Below are 23,374 nucleotides of genomic sequence, written 5' to 3'. Positions count from 1 at the left end.
CTATAACAAGCTACTTGACAGTAGCTTGTTATAGCGAATAAATGAGTTTGTTATAGTTGCATTTGCTATAGTGAAAGTTGATTGTATAAGTCCTCAGGAGCAAAAACATTGAAGTACAGTGGATTGGTAGTTAAGAGTTCTAAAATCATCATTTATGATTGTCTACAATCATTTCCGGACTTGTTTTAGTTCTTAATGGTAATACTGTATTGCAATATCTACATCATGGGATCAAACACCTGTTTTGCTAACCTTTCCTCTCTCATTCTGTTGAAATGACTATATCACATTGGATTCTTGAATGCTAACTTTGTCAAGTTCCTTCCTAATATGTTTATTTTTAATATGATTCCATAACTTCCAGCTTTCTGTTTAGGTCCCAAATTTTTCTCAGAACTCTCATATTAAATGGATGAATAACACCATTAAGCTTGAGTTGCAAAAAAAGAAACAACTATGGAGGGAATTTAAGGAGAAGGGTGACTGGCAGGCACATAAACGGTATAAAGCACAAGCCAGAAGGGTGACGAGTGTGGTAAGAAAAGCAAAAAAGGATTACGAAAGAACATTGGCCATGCAGGCTAAAGAGAATCCTAAACAGTTTTTTAGATATGTAGCAAGTAAAAGGAAAAATGTACATGGCAGATTGATTTTAAAGAATGCCGATGGTAGGAAGGTAACTGAATCAGTTGAGATAGTTGAGTTACTGAGTGAGCACTTTGCAAAAGTATATCATCCAGGTGGTGACATTGCAGAAACGAATGAACCAGTAGATTATACGGGAATTGTGGTGAATGAAGTGGAGGTGAGTAGTCTATTGCATAACCTCAATGTCAATACATCTGTGGGATTGGATGGTATACCAGCTCGTGTTGTACGAGAAGCAGCTAAAGAATTGTCAGTACCTTTGACCATTTTGTTTAATTTGAGTCTCGGGTCTGGGTTAGTCCCAAGCGGGTGGAAAGAGGGGAAAATAGTTCCACTGCATAAAGGTGGTTCCAAGACTGCTGTAGTAAATTACCGACCGATTAGCATATCAGGAATCATTGTCAAGGTCTTAGAGAAAATAGTCAAGAGGAAAATACAAGCTTGGATAGAAGAAAATGGGATACTGTATCGGGGACAGCATGGTTTTGTGAAGGGTAGGTCATGCCTCAGTAACTTGCTCACGTATTATAACACAGTGACGGCTGAACTGGATAAGGGTAATGGGTTTACAGTGATTCTACTGGACCTTGCCAAGGCCTTTGACAGGATTCCACATGGAATTCTAATCAGTAAATTGCAGCATATGGGAATGGACATAGGGTTGGTGAGATGGATAGGAGGGTGGTTGACGGAGAGATATCAGAGAGTGGTTTACTCGGGAGTAGAGTCCACAAGATGGCCTGTGACTAGTGGTGTGCCACAAGGATCTGTTCTTGGACCACTGCTGTTTAATTTGTTCATAAATGATATAGGAAATGATCTGAGAGGAACAGTTCATTTGTTTGCGGATGATGCGAAGTTGGGTAGGGCAATAGTGAATGCATATGATGTCAAAATTTTGCAGGATGATTTGGATAGATTGGAGGTCTGGGCTAAGGAGAATGGATGTCAGTTTAATGTGGCAAAATGTAAGGTTATGCATTTTGGGGTGAAAAGATTGGCGGCAGTTTACTGCATTGGTGGAACCGTGCTCCAGGAAATTGATGAGGCACGAGATTTAGGAGTGTTGGTAGATAAGGAATTGAAATTTAGGGGACACATTGCAAAAGTGACCAAAACAGCTCATCAAATCACTTGGTTGCTGAAGAATACGATGACAAGCAGAGACAAGCAGGTTATTGTTCCTCTGTATCGAGCCTTGATAAGACCCCATCTAGACTACTGTGCTCAGATTTGGTCACCTAGGTTTCTTCTTGATGGGGAGGAGGTGGAGAGGATCCAGAGGCGAGTGACCAAGATGATAGCAGGTCTGTGGAATGAACTGTATGAGAACAGGTTGAGGATTTGTGGGTTGCAAAAATTGGTTGATAGGCGGAGGAGGGGAGATATGATTGAGACATTCAAATTACTGAAGGGTTTCTATAAAATTAATTCAGAAGATATTTTTGAGAACAGGGCTGGTTGTGGGAGGACTAGGGGACATCCATGGAAACTGGGCAAAAGTGTGGTTAGTAAAGGTGTTAGAGCTGGGTTCTTTACTTTTAGAGTAGTGAATGAGTGGAATGCGCTCCCTGAATCTGTGGTGGATGCTGTGACAGTGAATGAGTTGAAGGCGAGGTATGATAGATACTGTATGAATGTCAAATAGTTGTGATGAATATGATTTGGGCCCTCCCTCGATGAGTCCAATGACTCCCTGGAGTTGCCCGTAATAATAATAATAATAATAATAATAATAATAATAATAATAATTGTAGTTTCTAATATTTGATCAAGTGTTTTATTTCTAACCCAACTCTCTGATCCATAACTTAAAATTGGTTTGAAAATTGTCTGGTATACTGCTAGTTTAGTGTTTTAGCTAATTTCTCTCTTATTCCATATAAATTTATTCAATTGGCTTCTCACCTGTATACCAACTTTGCTTGTTCTGTTGTCTATTTCCATATTTAATTTACCATCTTTACTACAAACTGTGCCTAAATAGCTGAAATATTTTACTTGTTCTATAGGGATTTGTTTAGGAACATACAAAATTTAAGGATCGTTGTTTTATTTCCACAATTTCTCAACCATTTGTAAAGTGAAAAGATCAAGATCAGATAAACAAATTGAGGTTATCTGATCTTGATAACCTCTATTTGGCATGAATCTAACTTGTTCTTCAAGTTTCTCCTCCACAATTTTCTTAGCCTCTTCTCAAGTATGTTTGCATAAATCTTACATATGCTTTATGCAAGATTTATAAATCTCAGTAGAGAAATTCCTCTGCAATTCTCATTCAATTTTATTCAATGAATAAAACTGAATGTGAGAGTTTGAATACAGCTGGAGTTGAGCTCCCATGAAAGCTGTATTCCAATCATCTCTGATTTGAACTTCTGACCAGGCCCTTCTGATTTATGTACTGTAGTTACTGAAAATCTTTTATACCTACTCATCTACTCCAGCTGCCTTTGCACATTTTAGGTTTTTGATACCTTTTTTTCTACCTGCATTACAATGATCAGGAGTGTGAAATGCACTCCTGACTACATTTCTCTTGAATGTTTTTGACCACTGTCTTGTGTTGTGTGTCACTGTGTCATTTAGAAATCTTTCAAAATAATTACTCCAGACATTTAGAATATTTGTATCTTCTTCAGTTTTCATGTCACTGATAATTTTTGATTCCTTTACAGTACTGTATGACACTACCTGTTTAACTGAGCAATCTTTCAAAATAATCACTACAAACATCTAGAGCACCTTTCTTCAGTTTTTGTGTCACTTTTATCATCTTAGATTAATTTCCAGTATTCTTTCCACCATTTCTTAGCATTTTCAATAGCCTTCAGAACATTTTGACACCCATCCTGATATTTATCTTCTATATTCTTACTGAAGTCTTCCTTATGCTTTTATTTAGCTACATTTACACACAGCTGGATTCATATTTTTCTCTATATTTGTTTATGGCATCTGCTGACTTGTACTAGGAACTTTTGGTATGCTTTCTTCTTTTCCATTACTGTTTATTAATTTCTTGTATTCACAATGGGTTTCTTATTTTTCTATCCTTACACTTCCCCACATGCTCCCTTCCCTCCCACTAGCTGAATCAATATTGTCTTCAGAATTTGCCACTGAGCCTCCAAGGTTTGGTTCTCATTTTCGAATCATTTTATTTTTTTCTTGAATAATGATCATATAGTCAAGTATACAGTTTGCCTGGAAAAGCTGCTTAATTCTAATTCTTTTTAAAAATTTCTTACATATTGTCATTTTCAATGCGATATTCATTATCCTACTTTGAACTTGCATCTTGAACCAGCATGAAGATATCACTCTCAAAAATAACACAGTCAATAAGGTTTTTCTTATTGACTGTGTCATGTGAACTTGTGCACATCTTTATATTAAAACATGGTGTTAGTAATGACTAGCCTGTATCCTGAACAGAAATCTAGCAGTTCTTACCATTATTATTAGCCTTGCCCTTCTCTTTAAATTTTTTCAAACAATTCTATATGTCTGGGATTTATTTCCTGCTCTAGTTCCTCAACAAAGACTTGCTTTTATCTTTCTTTATGTTAGCTGCTTGCTCTAATGACTTGAGAAATTCCTCCACTTCTTCCTTAAGAGAAGGAAGAAGTGGAGAGTTTTACTGTCCATTACCCCATTTTTTGAAGTTTACCCACATAACTGCTTGAAATTACCTTCCAATCAAGAAGTTATAATTCCCTAAATTCCTTTCTCCTTGATATTTCTGCATGTCTATTCAGGTTGACTTACACAGTCATGCTACCAACTACAAGCAAACTGGCACCTCAGTTGCAATCAGATCTTCTGATGCTAGGACCAAATCCAAAATTCTTGATTCTCATATTCCCTCTACCACATGTTGCCTAAGACATCTATCCCTCAGAAATTCCAAAAATTCTGTCTGCTGTCCGCTTACTGAGAACAAGGAACACTGTTCCTTGTTCCCTCTACCCAATTTATACTGCTATAGTTAAATATAATAAATTTAGTTTAATCCTTTATCCAAGTGTAAGCAAACAAAGTTTGCACCTGAAGTATCTTCAGGACTGAGGCAACTCGTGGTAAAGGTGGACTAAGCTCTCATCACTCCATGTCTCGGTATCTCCCATAATGCAAAGCACATCTCCTTGCAGACATGTATAATGCTATGCATTAAGGAAAGGGTCACTACCCAGACCGGTTTCGACCTTTATTGAATGTTCAAGTACATTCAATAAATGTACTGGAATGTAATGTTTTTGGAGGTCAAACTCCAAAAACTCAGCTTTGTTCCCCCTCAGTAACATGCTCACCCTGCCACTGAGAAGAACTCTCAGAATTGGTTGGCTCTACACCGTGGCAGGCTCACCCCACCACATTCATTACCCCCACCTCCCCCACCCACCCAGGACCTGGGTGATAGCAACTGCCAAGCATCAGTTAAAACTTCATGGGCTACAGCATTGCCATTCATCACCCAAGCTTCCAACCGGTTTCGACCTTTATTTAGGTCTCGTCAGTTGGGAGCCAGACCCAGAAGTGGTGATACTAAGGCAGAAGCAATGGAGAAGTCATATTTACCTATACGAGTTGCCAAAAGGTGTACCACCTTATTATTAAATTACTCTGGATTTAGAGAAAGATGTTGGAAGTTTTTTCCCACTTGGTTAGACTATAATAAATTTAGTTTAATCCTTTATCCAAGTGTAAAGTGTTGCACCTGAAGATAGGTAAATATGACTTCTCCATTGCTTCTGCCTTAGTATCACCACTTCTGGGTCTGGCTCCCACTGATGAGACTTCAATAAAGGTCGAAATTGGTCTGGGTAGTGGCCCTTCCCTTAATGCATAGCATTATACATGTCTGCAAGGAGATGTGCTTTGCATTGTGGGAGATACTGAGACAAGGAGTGATGAGAGAGAGTTTGGTCCACCTTTACCACGAGTTGCCTCAGTCCTGAAGATACTTCAGGTACAAATTTTTTTTGCTTACACTTGGATAAAGGATTAAACTAAATTTATTATAGTCTAACCAAGGGGGGGGGAAAGGTCCAACATCTTTCTCTAAATCCAGAGTAATTTAGTAATAAGGTGATACACCTTTTGGCAACTCATCTGGCTCCCACTGACAAGACCTCAATAAATGTCGAAACCGGTCTGCAGTATACAATCTCAAAATCATTAGCACTATTTCTTTTCAAATTCTGTACTCAGATGTCACAATGCACCACTTATCATAAATAACACTCCACCACCCCCAGTTACTGTTTCTGTCCTGCTGAAATATGCTACACCTTTATACTTCTATTCATGTCAGGACATCAATTTCGGTCAACCATGTTTCAATGATTCCAATAATCCCTGGGAAGGCTGATGCTATCAATGCCCCAATTCTTTCCATTTATTCCTGATGCTCCTTGCATTTATATAAAGAAACAACAGCATTATCAGTGTTCCTATACCTATTATTATTATTCCCTCCAGACTCCATTTGACTCTGGATATACCATGCATTCTCCCATCTTCCAAGAAACTACCCCCACCCCCCCAAGAGGCAACCCCTGCTACCATTCATCCTAGCAATTCTATTTCCCTGCCCTAACAACTCTTACTTGCCCAGAGAACAATTTTTCCAGATGTCTGTACCTTCCATGTTCAAATGCAGTACATAATCTGCATACAGATTTCTTTTATTTTCATATGCACTTGAAGCATCCACATATTCTGTATCTCTTTTTTGACATATTCTCACTATCACGTCATTCATTATTACTGCTTTTTTCCTCAATTATGCATTATCATATCTGGGAAATACACTCCCTATCTTCCTCTTCATGCTTTTCTGCTGCACAATTTCTAACATTCACCTCAGATGTCCTGCCATTCAATTCATGTTCTCTCTCTCTCTCTCTCTCTCTCTCAGGTTAACAAATATTTCATTTTACATCTTGTAAAACATCATCAGTGAGGAATGAAGAACAACTGTAGAAATGTAACCAGAAAGAACAGTGAAATGCACATGTTACATTTTAGACACGCAGTCTGCAGAACAGTTGTTCTTAACCTTGGTGGTTAGCATCCCGGGGGGGGGTGCTGTGAACTCTGAGGGGGCGGTAAGCATTATAATACTACTAATATAATAAAAGCAAAAAATTCCATATTTAATCTAGCATCTCTATTTATATTGTATGTTTGGCAACACCGTTCAGAATATTGTATGTCTTGGCAATACTGTTCATATTTATTCGCTACTTATTTTTTAGAATTTTTACATTGAAAGTTAAGTAACTGGGCTACTTTTTGGTCTGAATTTTCTACATTGAACATAATTAATTTGGGCTATTTTTAGCAGAATCCACTACTTTTATAAATTTTATCTGCTACTTTTCTTAATGCCTATCAGACAACCCTGGTTTGCACTTTACATCTAGCCTGTGCTATCAGGCACACGTCTTTGATATTGTGTAGCACTGAAGCCCATTAAAATGAGCAAAAAACGAAAGTATCGTCAATATTCAAGTGAATATTTAAAATATGGAGTTATTCTGTCTATAAATAAAGAGCAGTTACCAATGTGCTTAATATGTGAAAAAACTTTCTCCAGTGAAGCCTTCAAGAATGATTGAGCATTTAAAAACAAAGCATCCAAATAAAGCAAAAAAGGATGTGGGGTACTTTTGCAAATTAAAGACTAAATTTAAAAATCGTCCTGGACTTAAAGGGTTTGTTACAAAACAAAGTAACCAACAAGAGAAGGGACTTGTTGTATCTTACAAACTTTCAATATTAATTTCCAAATGTGGAAAGCCACATATTATTAGTGAAACTCTTATCTTACCAGCTATAAATGAAGTTTTAGATATGATGATTGCGGTAAAAGTAATATAATGTCGTCAATTCCTCTCAGCAATGTACGCTTTGGTATCAACAAGAATTCAGAAATGGCAAAGGACATTGAAAAAAATTTGCAATCATTTAAAAATCATAGAATTTTCTTTGCAACTTGATGAGACCACTTTATGTGGCAACAAAACTTTGTTAATGGCCTACGTGCATTATATAAATACTAATGAAGAAATTATTGAAGAATTTCTATTTGCTGAACAACTAAAAATTGACACAAAAGATTCCAATTTTTAAGGTTGTTAAAGACTTTTTTAATGCTAAACCATTCCTCTCACAAATATTATTGCGTGTGCAACTGATGGAGCACTAGCTATGATTGGTCGTCATCGTGAATTTAGAGCACATTTAAAAGAATAAAAGAAGCAGTTCCAAATATCTTTACAATTCATTGTATTCTTCATAGACAGCACTTAGCTGCAAAGCACCTTAGTGGTAGACTACATAAGACTTTGGATGATGTTATTAAAGCAGTGAATAAAATAAAAGCCCAGTCATTGAATAATTGTACTTTTTGGGAACTTTGCCATGAAAATGGAGAAAAATGTGAGCATCTTTTGCTTCACACTGAAGTTAGATGGCTCTCAAATGGAAACTGTCTATGATGCTTTAATGATCTCTACGATACTGTTTGGAATTTCTTAATTCATGTGATGAGAACATGTGTAATGTTCTAAAAAAAGGAAAAGGTTACCATCGCATATCTTTCTGATATTTTCACCTATATATGATATCGAATTAAAATCTTCAGAATTTCAATCCCAACACATTCGAGATGTAATAGGGAGATAGATTGCTGCTCAAATGAGGTTAACATCAAATTACAGGGAAGTAACATGAATCTTATTAAAGCAAAGGGAATTATGAATGCTTTTATCAGCAAATTAACATTCTACAAGCAGAGCATTGCAAGATAAGATTTTCTGCAGTTCCCAAGTCTACAAATAATAGATGGTGATTTAATATTAGATACAGATTTGGATTATTATTGTTTTCATCTTTTGACACTGAAAGAAAACTTGATGGTCAGATTCAAAGACTTGGATGAGCTTAAAATACCCCATTCGGTCATAAATCCATTTCTTTCTGATGCCACTACTGTTCATCCAAATTTGTGTGAAGAATTTATCATCATCATCATCAAACTCCTGCCATGTACCCTCAAGGGGTGTACAGGATATGATAGTACTACATGAAAAAAATTACATCATTATTAATTTCCTATCTACAATTTTCCTCCAAAGCAGTCTGTTACTTGCCAAGACTCCAACATTATCAGATCTTATATTTCTATCATCTAAGGCACTTTGTACTGTATCAATCCATCTATATCTTGGTCTTCCTCTGGGTCGTTTCGCTGGCAACCTCGCAGAGAACACTCGTTTTGCTAATCTTTCCTCGCCCATTCTGTTTAAGTGACCATACCACCTGAGATTAGCTCTGCTAACGCATTCCTTGATGCTGACAATGTCAAGTTCTTTAATAACATCCTCGTTTTTAATATGATATTGCCATTGATGCCATCTGTTCACACCTATAATCTTTCTCAGGAATCTCATATCTGTGGTCTCTAGTCTTTGGTCAAGTGTTTTACTTCTGACCCAGCTCTCAGATCCATAAGTTAAAACTGGTTTGAACACTGTCTTGTATACAGCTAATTTAGTGTTCCGACTAATTTCTCTCTTATTCCATATGAATTTATTCAATTGACTTCCCACCATACCAGCTTTGCTGATTCTGTTGTCTATTTCTATATTTAATTTACCATCTTCAGTAAAAATCATGCCTAAATAGCTGAAATGTTTCACTTGTTCCACAGGTTCTCCATTCACAACACAGTTGACATTTTCAATGATTCTGCCTATTTTCATTGTCTTTATCTTTTTACTGCTGACCTTCATACCATATCTATTACAACAGCTATTCAATTTAGTCAGAGAATCTTGCAGACTTGTAGCGGATTTATTTAGAAGTATAACATCATCTGCATAAAGTAAAGAGCTGACATTAACATCTCCAAATTTGATATCATGTTATCATGTTTAATACCACTTTCCTTCATAATGTGATCCATATGGATAATGAATAACAGAGGGGATAATGTACATCCTTGTCTCACACCAGATTTAACATTAAACAATCTTCCTGTACTTCCTTCAATTCTAATTGCTGACTTACAACTACAACTGAAATAAAGACTAAGTATTGCTTGATATAATGCCGCATTGACACCATATAACTGCAGCGTATTGAATAGCTTCTCAATTGGCACCTTGTCATATGCCTTTTCCAAATCGACAAAACTTAAATACAGATCTTTGTTATATTCCCATGATTTCTCCACTATTTGTGATAAAGTGAAGATCTGATCCTGACAGCCTCTATTTTGCCTGAATCCAGCTTGTTCTTCACCAAGCTTTTCTTCCACAATTCTTCTCAACCATTTCTCAAGTATACTTGCATAGTGCCAGGAACACTCAGTAGGGAAATACCTCTGTAATTCTCACATTCAGTTTTATTTCCCTTTTTATATATGGGTACTATGAGAGCTCTACTCCAATCATTGGGAATTCGTCCCTCTGTCCAGGCTTTCTGAACTATGCAGTGCAGCCAATGTAAGACTCTTATACCACCATACTTCAGCATTTCTGGTCGAATATCATCTACTCCTGCTGCCTTTCCACATTTCAAGCCTTTGATGGCTTTTTCTACTTCAAGTATGGATATGTATTCCTGACTGCATGCCTGGTCAGTGTTTTTTTACTACTGTGCTGTCATCACTGCTTGTTTCATTTAGCAGTTTTTCAAAGTAATTACTCTATACTTCAAGGATATCTTTTTCACCCGTTTTCATGTCACCTTTATCATCTCTAACTCCTTTTACAGTGCTTTTTCCTCCATTCCTAAGCATCTTCAACAACCTCCAGAATATTTTGCCAGTTTCTTGATATTTATTTTCTCTATTCTTGCCAAAATCCTCCCATGACTTTTGTTTAGCTAGTTTTACACAGTGTTTAGCATTCTTGCATTTGTTTCTATATTCTCTAAGAGCACAAGCTGACTTTGCCATTATTTGCCATTATTATTAGCTTTGCTCTTTTCTCCAAATTTTCCCAAAATATTTTTGTATGTCTGACAATCATTTCCTATTCTGCTATTTAGACCCCAACAAGGACCAACTTTTCATTTTTCATTGTGTTAGTTGCTTTTTCTAAAGCCGCAAAAAATTCCTCCACTTCTACCTTAGAACCTTCTGTGGGACCATAGGCACAAATAAGTCTCATTGTCCAGTTCCCCATTCTCATATTTGCCCACATTACTCTACTTTTGACTGACTGCCATTCATGAAGATTAGCCTTGTATTTTGTGTTGAATACTATGGCTACTCCTTCTTTTCCTTGATTGTCATTGCCTGAATATAACATTTTGTATTTATTGCTCAGAAAGATCTCACCAGTTTTGGTCTTTTTTGTTTCAGTCACCCCTATTATGTCGATCTGGTACTTATCTAATTCCTCAGCTAGCTCCATTTCTTTGCTATTCAGGCTTCTTATGTTGATAGTACCGATCTTTAACTCTGATGATGTTGAGTTGGGGTTTGTTTTCAGATTTGTTCCAGTAGCTGGCTTTTCGCTGTTCACCCTGGTTCCCGAGGGAAAACAACGGGGGCCTTGTTTAACCGGGCGACGCCCCAGCCAGCATGAAATTTTGTCATGTTGTACCATCATTTTTTATTTTGGTTTAACTAATAAGAATACAATTTGGTCGGCTAAATCCCAAATTGCCAGTGTAGAATTTATTGACTTAAAAATTATTTTGAAGCTCAAGTGCAATTTCAACAACGTGGGTATGAAAGATTCTGGCCAAGCATGCAATGCAAGTATCCTTAGTTTTGGCAAGAAATAAAATTACTACTCATTGCTTTTCCTTCTTCATACTTGGTGAAGAAAGAATTCAGTGTTGTGTTGCAATTGTTAGCTAAGCAGTGAATTAGATTGCAAATAAGTGAAAGAGGAGACTTCAGACTTCATATGTCGAACATTGAACCTGATATTGAAAAATTAGTAGGATCTCGTCAGACTCAGGGTAGCCATTAATGATTGGCTTATTAAATACAGCAAGTTAACATTTTTTTTGAGTAAAAATTAATTTGTACTAAAGTCATTAATTTTTAATTAACTATCAGTTCAAATGTGTTGATGGTAATTTAGGTTTGCCTAATAATATATTATAATTATCTTATTGAGTCATTAACCTAGTGTAAAACTGAGCAGGGAACACCAGGCAAAAAAAGATTAAGAACCACTGCTGTAGAAATTAGGATAAAACACTTAGGATATGTGTGTGTGGTAAAAAATTATTTAATACAGTTAAGGATAACAATTTCCAAATCTTCTGGAACAAAAAGGAAATCATTATGATTTTAGCTAGACCAATGCAGTAAGACTTCAGTCATATTTATAACTACTGCTAAGTATGGTATTATTCCATTGAATCCCATGACTATTGATAATCCCATGTTAAGCCAGACCAGATTTATAAGGTTTGATAACTTGAATATAGCTCTGAGGCTCTGAAATATGTTTTTAGCTGATCTTCATATTTAACACAAATAAGACAAGGGACATTGGAACTTGTTAAACACCAGGTGACAGAATGGTTTATATTAAACTGAAGTTTTACTCTAACACGGTAGTTGTTTCCATAATTTTTATAATGATTTCAGTATAGTGAATTAAAAGGGGGGAAAAAATAAAAAAAATAATGACTCCCCATCACCTGGAATCAAAGAAAATGACAAGAAACAAAAGGTAATAAGACTATGAAATGGAGGAAAATCATAACTGATGACTGAACATAAAGGATTGCCAGGAACCATATATAAATTACACAAAACAACATGGAAAAACATACAATGCAAACAATAATGGGAGACATATAACAAAGAAGAGAACTAGAAGAGTGTGAAATTATAAAAATAAAAATTCAGAATAATGTTTAAATTAAAAATATTGCAATAATTTAAATTAATGTTACTTACTTGAAATCTTCATAATGAATGAAATATGTGAAGTCAGTACCATTAAAATTAACAATAACCTGAAAACTTGGGCAGTTATTCAACTTTATAACTGGCCAACCACCAATTAGAACAATGGAAGGGACAGAAGTGATGAACACTAGCCTACATAGTCAGCCTAAGGGCAAGGATTATTATTATTATCAAAATTACAACTGCAAATTCTGATGAATCAGCTTGTAGCAATTTGTATAACTGATGATTTTGAGCAGAAAGTGAGTACACATTCCAATTTTCAAATCACACACAAAGGGATACGTAGCACTCAATAGGATAAAAGCAAAAGGCTGTTCTAAACAAATTATGTTTCAAGGAAGCTCTTTTCGTGAAGGAATACAGATGCAAACTTGGATGTCTTGCAATGTCTCAAAGACATCATCTAGATGATTTCATATGAGGAAGAATTATTGGAAAGCTTGAAGAAAGCTGAAGAATTACTGATATTGCTAGACAGTTGGAATCTCACATAGCACTGTATCCAGGCACTGGGAAACGTTTGCTAAGCGGTTGCCCTCACTCTACCATGGAGCATGAAGACAGATTTTTGTTTATAACAGCAAAACGTAATCAACTCACCACAGCAGGTCAGCTTCATTCAAGCACAGGTATTATGCAGATATCTTGACAGATTGTGGCCAGACGTCTGTGACAAGTTGGCCTATATGCCTGAAGGCCTTAGTCTATGTCCCTTTATCCACAGCTCATCGTAGAGCATGTTTTCAGTGGTGTTGTATCCATAAAAATTGGACAAGACACCAATGGCCTAATGCACTCTTTTACAGATGAGAACCATTTTAGTTTTTCCTCCGATTCTAGATGGCATTTGATCTGGTTTGAAAGTTGTACTGCTTACCATTGTGAGAATGTTCTTGAAAGGAATAGATATGGTGTTGCTAAGATCATGGTGTGGGGAGGCATTATGCTTAATGGCCACACCAAGCTACAAGTGCTAGAAAGAAGGACTATGACTGGTGAACAATATTGCAACAAAGTTCTTCTATGTCATGTTCAATTGTTCCGTGGTGCTGTAAGAGAAGAATTTATTTTTAGGGTGTGGCATTGTCATACCACATCATATACAAGCAATGGAGATACTTCTGGAGACTGAGGAATATTAACTGAATCGAGTGGCTAGCACACTCCTCTCATTTCAATTCCACAGAACACATTTGGAATGTAATAGGGAGATACATTGCTGCTCAAAACTCCCCTACAGAAAGCAAACGAGGCCTTATCCTTGCTCTGAAAGATAAATGGACCAGTTTGCCTCAAGAAATCCTGAATGACTTCCTTCTAAGCATGGTATGACGTTGTGAGAATCATATTCTCACAATATCATATATATGTATTGAATATGCATAGTTTTTTTTTAAGCACTGTACATTAAACTGTAATGCAATTTAATTTGTATGAAATTTATAATACATTTTTTGTGTAATATAATTTATTAGTATGCTGTAATATGCCCAGATTTGGCTGTAGTCATAAAAATATTTTCATATACAGGTAAAAATGTAGTTTGTCCTTAGCTTTTGGACAGCAGTGTATACACATGATTAAGGACTCATTATATGATTTATCTTTTGAATGTAGTTAATGGTCTATCTCCCTGATGATGTCTATGCAATGCTGGATGATATATATTGGAGTTTTTGAAGCAATTCTATATAATTTTTGTTGCATGTTAAACCACCTTACCGGCCGTTATGGATCAAATATGCATCCTCATATGCTTCGTATCCATCATATATATTTCAATGTAATATCAATGGTATTACAGTTTTTATATGCACTTCGCATCCATAGTAACGTTGACATCTATAGACGTCTTAGCGGGTAGCGTGGTTAAGCCATGAAACATACCTGAATATCAATATTCTCTTTTTCCACAGTAAAACTTGATATATAGATGAAGCTGTTAATTTTCTGGAACCAATTCATTTTCTGGATGTGGCCAAACAGCAGTTATATCATCTACAAAGTGAATGAAAAAGAGAGCTAAGGATAATGGAGGAAAACAAAGTGTTTTCCAGATGTTCCAGATAACTGTTAGCTGGATATGTGTGTGGGGGGGGGGTAAGTCTTCTGTGACATTGCTTTCAATCTACTTATAGATTTTATTCTTCTCACTAAAATTAGTGCATTTCCCATCTCATACTACATATTTCTAGAATCTGAATCTCTTGAAATACAGAAGAATACCAAGTATACACATGGTATACTTGGATTCAATTCATATCTAATTTTTTTTTTCTCCCCTGTTAATGTACTGCAATTTTCTGGAGGGATATCTCTCCTTAATCTCTACCTGGTGTTTATCAAGGCCTTATATGAGTGTCATCTTTCACAAATTTTTAAACAAATGGGATGTTCAGTACAGAAAAGACTTGAGTGAACATCAATATTATGTTTGCAAATGGAAGTTACCATGATACAGAATACATTTGCCATTGAACACATACTGATTTCTAGAAGCCATTTTAAATGTGAACATTTTTTAGAGAGATAGCTCTGAGGCCTTGATGTACAGTTCACATTTAAATTAGAATGATGGTCTAGTCTTATGCCTAAAGTTTGGAAAATTCTTCTCCCCCAGTTATTATTTTTTATTTATTCTCCCATTCTCGTTTTTCCTTGGCTCTGACAGGCTCAATGGCTTGTCAGGGCCAAGTAACTGAGTTTCTTTGAAAACCTTCTTAATGATATGATAAGGTGGTTAATCTTAGATGCATTGTGAATTATGGCCTTCAAATGTGTGTGTGCATGTTTCTTCTGGCCAGTTTGCATGTTTTGTCGGATGAAAAATCCAAGTTTCTAGGAGGGAAAAATCCTGCTACTTCCATATGGGGCTGGATGACTTATTATTATTATTATTATTATTATTAAAACAAGACCTCATGGAGTCAAAGACTCATCCAGGAGGTCCTTTTATCTCACACACATCTCATCATACCGGGTCTTAAACACATTCAAACTCCTTGCAGACACCACACTCTCAGGCAAGGCATTCCAATCATTCACAACTCTGCACGAAAAAAACCTGCCTCTCACTCCCCTACTCACACCCTCTTTATACAGTTTCCAGGTATGACCTCTGGTTCTCCCCTGATCTCCCACTATTCTATGTAGAACTTCTCCACCATTGATCCTATAACAACCCCTCACCAACTTGTAGGTCTCTATCATATCTCCCCTCTTCCTTCTCTCCACTAGACTCTGCAAATTACATCTTTTCAATCTTTCCTCATATTCGACATTCCAGAGGTCAGAAACTACCTTAGTCAGTCGCCTTTGCACCCTTTCCAACATCTCTTCATCCTTCTGAAAACCAGGTGACCAAATCTGGGCACAATAGTCCATGTGTGGCCTAATCAAAGCCTTATACAATGGAACAAGAATCTCCCTACTTCTACACGTCAGTGTCCTCCTCATCATTCCCAGAATTTTGGGAATTTTTGGCGATGTGTCCCCTAAATTTTAGATCCTTATCCACTATCACTCCCAGATCTCTTATTTCCTCTACTTCCAACAATATATTCTCACCAAGCATAAATTCTGCATCCCATCTTTGTTTTCCAAATTTTAAAACCTTACATTTTGCAACATTGAACTCACATCCCCATTTGCTTGCCCAATCACTCAATTTATTCAAGTCTTCTTGCAAGGCCACAACATCTTCACTACTCTTTATGGTTCGTCCCAACTTTGCATCATCTGCAAACAACTGAATATCTCCATCCAAATCTTCACCAATATCATTAATATACAAGTTAAATAGTAATGGCCCTAAAACAGATCCCTGAGGCACTCCACTAGTGACTTTCCTTTTCCTGGATATTGCACCCCCATACACAACTTGTTGATACCTATCAGATAGCCAGTCTCCAATCCAATGCACTAATCTAATATCCAACCCCATCTGCTCTAGTTTGACTGTCAACTTATCATGAGGTACTCTATCAAAAGCTTTGCAAAATCCAAGTATATTACTGTGTATCCTTCTCCTCTGTCCAAGGAAGCAGTCACTTTATTGTAATAAGTAAGTAGATTACTAAAACACGACCTCCCTTTAGCAAATCCATGCTGTCCATCAAAGATTATACCATTGTTGTCAACCCAACTCTGGATCCTAGTTCTCACAAGCTTCTCCAACAAGTTAACCACAACACCTGACACACAGATAGGCCTATAGTTTGATGCTTGAGTTCGATCACCTCCTTTATGAAGTGGCACAATCTTGCCCTCCTTCCACTCTTTAGGGACTTGACCAAGTGCAAGACTCGTATTAAAAAAATATGTCAAGGCAGGTGTCAACACTCTGGCACATTCCTTCAGAATACGCGGTGATATATTATCAAGTCCCACAGCCTTATTTACATCTAGTTTACTCAACTCCGCAAACACCTCTTGCTCACTTACAGTCAGTCTCTCCTCCCCATCATCAACTGCTCTTAATCTCTCCATGAAGTCACATTCACAAGATTGAAAGATCTTTATGAACTGCTCATTAAGTATCTCCACCACACATTCTGCAACAGCTGTCTTTATACCATTTCCTCCAATCAATGTCATCCTTCCATAATCATTCTTTCTTTTGCTGGCTACATATCGAAAGAACTCCCTAGGATTCTTTTTAGCTTCATTAGCTAACTGCTGTTCATACCTCTCTTTAGCTACTCTCACCAACCAAGTCACTCTCCTTGCCTGGTCTTTGTAGAACTCATGAAATTGGTTACTTCCACTTCTCTTATGCTGCCTCCACAATGCCCTTTTTCTCTGTATTGCATGCTTAATCTCTTTATTCATCCATCTCACACCTAACTTATTTAACCTTGTCACCCGTGGTATACATTTAGACATTGCATCCACTAAATATTTTTTGAAAATCCCCCAAGCTGCATTGATCTCTTTTCCAGCTAACTCCTCATTCCATGCTACACCTGCAAGCTGTCTCCTGAGCTCTTCATAATCACCCCCCTTGTAGTTCCACATATACCCTTTTTTCACAGGGGTCCTTGCACTGCTGGCAACCACCCAAGTAATCACCTCATGGTCACTTTCACCAATTGGTGGATGATTTGATACCTCATTGATAATTACATCCTCCGATGAGATGACCAAATCCAAGACCCTTAATCCTCTTGTGCCCTCTGTTACATACTGTCTGAGGTAGTTATCCCTCAAAAACTCAAGAAACTCATTTTCTTTACTTCCAGTTGCTATCTCTTCATTCCAGTCTATATTGCCATAATTAAAATCACCCATAATGATCACCCTTTTCTTATTTGCTTGGCTTATTTGACTATACATTTCACTATCACCACCATCCACATTACCAGGTCTATAACAACATCCCACCAAGTATTTGATTCTATTCACCTCTATCTCACACCATACTGCCTCAAAACCACTGGCCCCATTTCCCTCTTGCATCTCTACCTTGTATGGACATAACTCTTTCTCTATCATCAATAGCACTCCCCCTCCCTTTTTACCCCTTCTATCCTCACGAAACACATCATACCTTTCCATCTCTATTCCTGTCAGGATGTCATCCTCATCTAACCATGTCTCACTTATTCCGACAATCTCTGGGTGCACAGACTCAATTAGTGCAACCGTTTCATCCGCCTTGTTTCTTATACTTCTAGCATTGGTATACAAACACAACAACTCATTTCTGGATCTACAGCTAGTTCCACTGATACCACTCACTCGATGTGATCTCTCCATGCTGGACTGGGGCCATTTCGCTTTCTGCTTCTTCATTTTAGAACCCTTTGCAATTCCATCTGTTTCCTTTTGATCCCTGATCATCCCATTACTTTCCTGCCTACACATTCTCTCACCTCCTCTTGGAGCATCCACCTTTCTCACGCTGTGTATCCCTGTCCACCCTGAGCCTCGTCGTTTCCCTGCTCCTCTTGCACACCCATTCTCTCATTTTCTATACTCATACCACTCACTTCCACATTCATTTCCACTCCTTCAATCTCTCCTGTCTTACTCTCCTGCTCTTCCACATCACTCCCCTCTCGATCTGATTCCTTCTCTCTATTCACTTCTCTACCTTCCAGCAGCAGTCTCTCCAAGCGACTCACACCATAACCACTCAAATGCAGTCCATCGCTCCCATACAGCTCACTTCGTCCCTCAAACTCATTCCACACATTAACAAACTGTACTCCCATCTCCTCACACATTTCAGCCAGAATATCATTCATAATCCTTGCTCTCCGCCTCATTTCACCACAATCATACCTAGGCAACACACTGACCACCCTTCCTGTCACACTATTCTCCTTTATCTTTCCAAGCAGTCTCCTGACATTCATTTTGACATGCTCTTTGTTCTCTCTCAAATCATTCGTACCAATTAATACAATTAACTCTTTTGCTCGTTCCCGCCTCATATTCAATGCCTCAATCACTCTACTCATTTTACCGCCTGGAAAACATACCTTGTGCATTTTATCCTCTAGCACACCTTTAATAATGGAGTCGCCATACAATGCCACTCGCTCATCTTTTGTTATCTCTTTCATGCCATCATGATTTATTTTAATAGTTTTGACCTGAATTCTCTTAATTTCATTCCGCATCCATTTCATTTCTTGCTTCATCCAATCCAATTCACCTTCTGAACCTCGCGACACATTCACTCTATCATTAAATCTTTCTAACTCTCGACCCCCTCTTCTCACTTTCCCTCTCATTCATCCTTCTTTGTTTCCGTACTTTCGGTCCAACATACGTCCAACTTTCACTATCATTCTTCTCACTTTCACTCTCACATATCTTTCTTTGTTTCCGTACTTTCGGACTAACATGCGTCCAACTTTCGCTATAATTCTTCTCACTTTTACTGTCATTCATCTTTCTTTGGTTCAGTACTTTCGTTCCAACATGCGTCCAACTTTCGCCATCAGTCATTCTTTTTTCACTATCATTCATTCTTTCGATTTTTTTTACTTGCGATTTCTGCACCACGCCATTTCTACTTTCATTCGTTCTCTCAATTTCGTTTCTTTCTGCCTCACTTTCGTCCCTTTTAACATCCGTTACGGTTGTCAAATCGCTCTTTTTCTTTTCTCCTGATTTTTTAACATTTTTTCGCCTGTCTTTCTCGCCATCCTCTTTCAAACGTGCACTCGCGACACAATCCGTACTAGCACTTTCTGTCATCAACTTCATATTCGCATTCATCTATTCCTCGTTCAGGTCACATTTCGCACACACCCTTCTTCCATCCGCACTAAACATCCACAAATAATTTATGTAGTCGAAGGAATACATATAACAGACCTCACACTTAACGAACCGACTGAAATCCAAATTAAAATCCTGGAATGACAATGCCGCCGCCATTTTTTTTATTTTTTTTTTCTCTGCAGGTTGCTAGGTCTAATATTAACGTTTTCGTATTTAGTTTAAGCAAGAAAAAACCCCACACTAATAATATCGGTAGCGTACAACATTTACAGCCGCTCTTACTTAAACAATTACGCATATATACTTAATTATTCCTAGTAAAACTTATCTGAATCAGGAGCTCTTCAAAACACGTTCGTAGCGCTTGACCCACTAGCGCCCCCGAAATTATCTTCAAGTGAAAACTGATAAAGGTTCTTTGCATCCTAGACAAGGTTCAAACCCAGGAAATTTCAAGCAAAAGGCATTGTCAAAACCAACTAATTTATTTTTGGGATGCATCATATCTTTAATATTGTTATTCAGGTTTAATTACTCAGATGTCATCCTTCTAGCAGGCAGAACAGAAGTAGGCTAACTGTTCACTAGCCATGAATAGTTAGGTGACCACTGTAAGCAAATTTGACCTTGTTCTGAATTTGCTTGATTTATTATCACTGATAATGAATGGCTATTTTCTGTCTAAAATATATGATTCATATGATCAATAAACATTATTTAATTCTCATTTAATTACACATTGACAACAATGTTACCTATGTAACAAGTATCTCTAAAATTTCATCTAACTTATGTATTTGGAATAACACAACAGTAATATGTCAAATTTGTGATATTTCACATTTTTGAAACTAAAGTGAATATTACCATACTGGTATACTGTATTGTGATATTCACAATTCATATTCATTAATATATCATAATGAAATAACTAACAATTAAAGTAATATTTACAAAAAACATACTTGCTCAAATCTTGAATCTCCTGTTTCAGATTATTATCAGAAATATATGCTTCAAGTTTCTCATATATCATAGAAAGAATGAGAGCTAAATGAATAGGTTGATCAGAATACCTCCACAGCAATTTTGCTAATTTGGAATGATTAGTAAATACAGCCCACATAGTCAGTATAGCAACAGACTTTCGTTCTGCAGCTGAAGGATCAATGGGATACATTCCTAAAGCATTAAGTGACATCTCCTGAGAATTAATAAAGTCTGGAATACCTGTAACTCTTGTTATCAGCCAGCTAAGATCTGAGTCAACGAAAGTCTTTCCAACCTTTGTGGCCTATTAAAAATTAAGAAAAATGTGCAAAAAAATAACAAGAATGAAATGTGATAATGTAACTGTGTTTAAAAGCTTTTGCATACATTACTTTTTAGTTTAGTGAAATTATTAAATTATCACAATATTAATTAAACATAAAATCAGTTGTAAGGATCTATATAATTTGAATACATACAAAAAGAAGATAAAACTATAAATATCTGTCTCTGATGTCATATATTTTTCACTTGAAAATGATTAATGTAAAAAAGTACAATGCATCAAATATTAGTATTCTTCTTCTTCTTCTCCTCTTCCTTCTTCAAGACAGTTTGAATCCCATGTGGATAAGAGCCTTCTACTATTCTCAGTCCAAAGCAAGCTCTTTCATATGCCAACAGCTTTGAAAGTCCAATGCAGTTCTAAGGACTTTATGCAATGTTAATCTTGGTCTTCCCCCGGGTCTTGTACCCTGCAATAGTGACCTCAAATCCCAGGCGAGGAAGTCTATCCAGTTTCTTTTGCACAACATGACAAAACCAACGTAGTTGATGCTTTTTAACTGTGTTAAGAATTGTTGAGTTAGGGATATTCAAATCTTGCAGCACTTGTGCATTAGTCTTATGCTTTGTCCAATGAGTTCTGTTGATTTTCCTGAAGTATTTCATTTCAAAAACCAACAGTTTCCTCTCTGATTCTTTTTTTCAAGTCCAAGTTTATGCCTTATAGAGAGCTGTTGGTAATATTATACTTTCATATAATTTATTTTTAGAGTTGTAGGGATTTTGTTGATTTTCAAAATTTTATTAAGTTTATTCATCATTGACCATGCTATGGAGATTGTGTTTTATTGTTGCTATATCATTTAAATTTGAAATAAAATATGCTCCTAAGTAAGTAAAACCATTAACTTGTTCTATGGTTTCCTGATTAAGTGTTATCTGTATATCTTCTGGATGTCTTCCAATTTTCATTATCTTACTTGAATTTATAATCATATTATAATTTCGGCAGGTTTTTCAATTTTGCAAGCTGGTATTGGAGATGTGATTTGTTATCTGTTACAATTACTATATCATCATCTGCATATATGATATGTGTGATTGATCTTCCAATGACTTTTACTCCTTTTGTTGAGGACAATGCTTCTTTGATGAGTTCTTAGATGAAAAATACTAAAAAGGCATGGGGAGAATGGCCATCCTTGCATAAACTATATGCAAGGATGGCCATTGCTCCTTGCATATGCAAGGATGGCATATGCTCCTTGCATAACTCCTTGTTTGATTGAAAGTTTTTTTAGTTGTGATATTTTTATATTGAACTACTGCACTTATATGCTGATAGTAGTTTGAAACAAATCTTAGTATTTCATAGTCTATGTTTTTCTTTGTTAATATCTGAACAAGTTTTCTTCTATTGACAAAATCAAATGTTGGTTTAAAATCCACAAAACAGCAATCAAAGTCTCTCCCCTGCAATTTCAGACAAACTATGAAGAGTAATATGGTCAATTGTTGACCTGTTCTTTTTAAAGCCAGTTTGTTCTTCTTCTGTTAACTGTTTGTAAATATTATTTAGACAATTCTGTATTATTTTTACAAAGATTTTTAAGAGCAGCAAAGAAGAGTAATGAGTCTATAATTGTTACATTTTTGAACATCACCTGTTTTTTTTTTAAGTATTGGCAAGATTTTGTTATTTTCCAATCATTTGGAATAGTCCAACTGAAAAGAATATTATTGAAAAGTTTAGTTAGTTATTTAATTAGATCAGGTCCACCAGTTTCAGATCTCCATAGAGTCAAAGATGCATCATGAGATGTCTTAACACACACGCACGCACGCGTGCGTGCACGCACACACAATACTAATTCACAAATAATACTCATGCCATAAACTCGTTTATTGTTTCTGCAATCACTACACTCTCAAGAATTTCATTCTATTCACCAACTGCTCTCCAAGCAAAAAAAAACCTATTCTAACTACTCTGCTTATATCCTATATCCTCCTTATATAATTTCCATGGATGGACTTATGTTCTACCTCTGACTTTGCTCCATGAGAAAAACTCCTTCATATTCATTTACATTCATCTAGTAAAATCCTCCTTTAATTTATATATCATATAAGGCATATCATCCTATAAGTCATACCATCCTCCAATATACTAAGCTGTGCATACCATTTCCTCAATCTTTCTTAATACCTAACATTCCAGAGATCTAATTCTGGCCTAGTTGGCTGAGTGGT

The 23,374-nt window shown here is 36.5% G+C and overlaps 1 protein-coding gene across 1 annotated transcript in view; it reads right to left on the bottom strand.

Moving 5' to 3' along the window:
• The window catches only part of LOC150104082 (transient receptor potential cation channel subfamily M member-like 2), a 580,140-nt gene that overhangs the window by 347,037 nt on the left and 209,729 nt on the right, over positions 1-23,374 (bottom strand). The window contains exon 11 of the mRNA XM_090396744.1: positions 20,812-21,140. Coding sequence (XP_090252870.1) covers positions 20,812-21,140 — 329 coding nt within the window. The remainder of the gene's footprint in view (positions 1-20,811; positions 21,141-23,374) is intronic.

Source organism: Typopeltis vanoorti, chromosome 8 (assembly GCF_054136105.1).
Source record: "Typopeltis vanoorti isolate ZY-2024b chromosome 8, IOZ_Tvanoo_1.0, whole genome shotgun sequence".
Lineage (NCBI taxonomy): Eukaryota > Metazoa > Arthropoda > Arachnida > Uropygi > Thelyphonidae > Typopeltis > Typopeltis vanoorti.
Note: the sequence above shows the minus strand (reverse complement) of the source record. Positions and strands in the feature narration are given on the sequence as shown.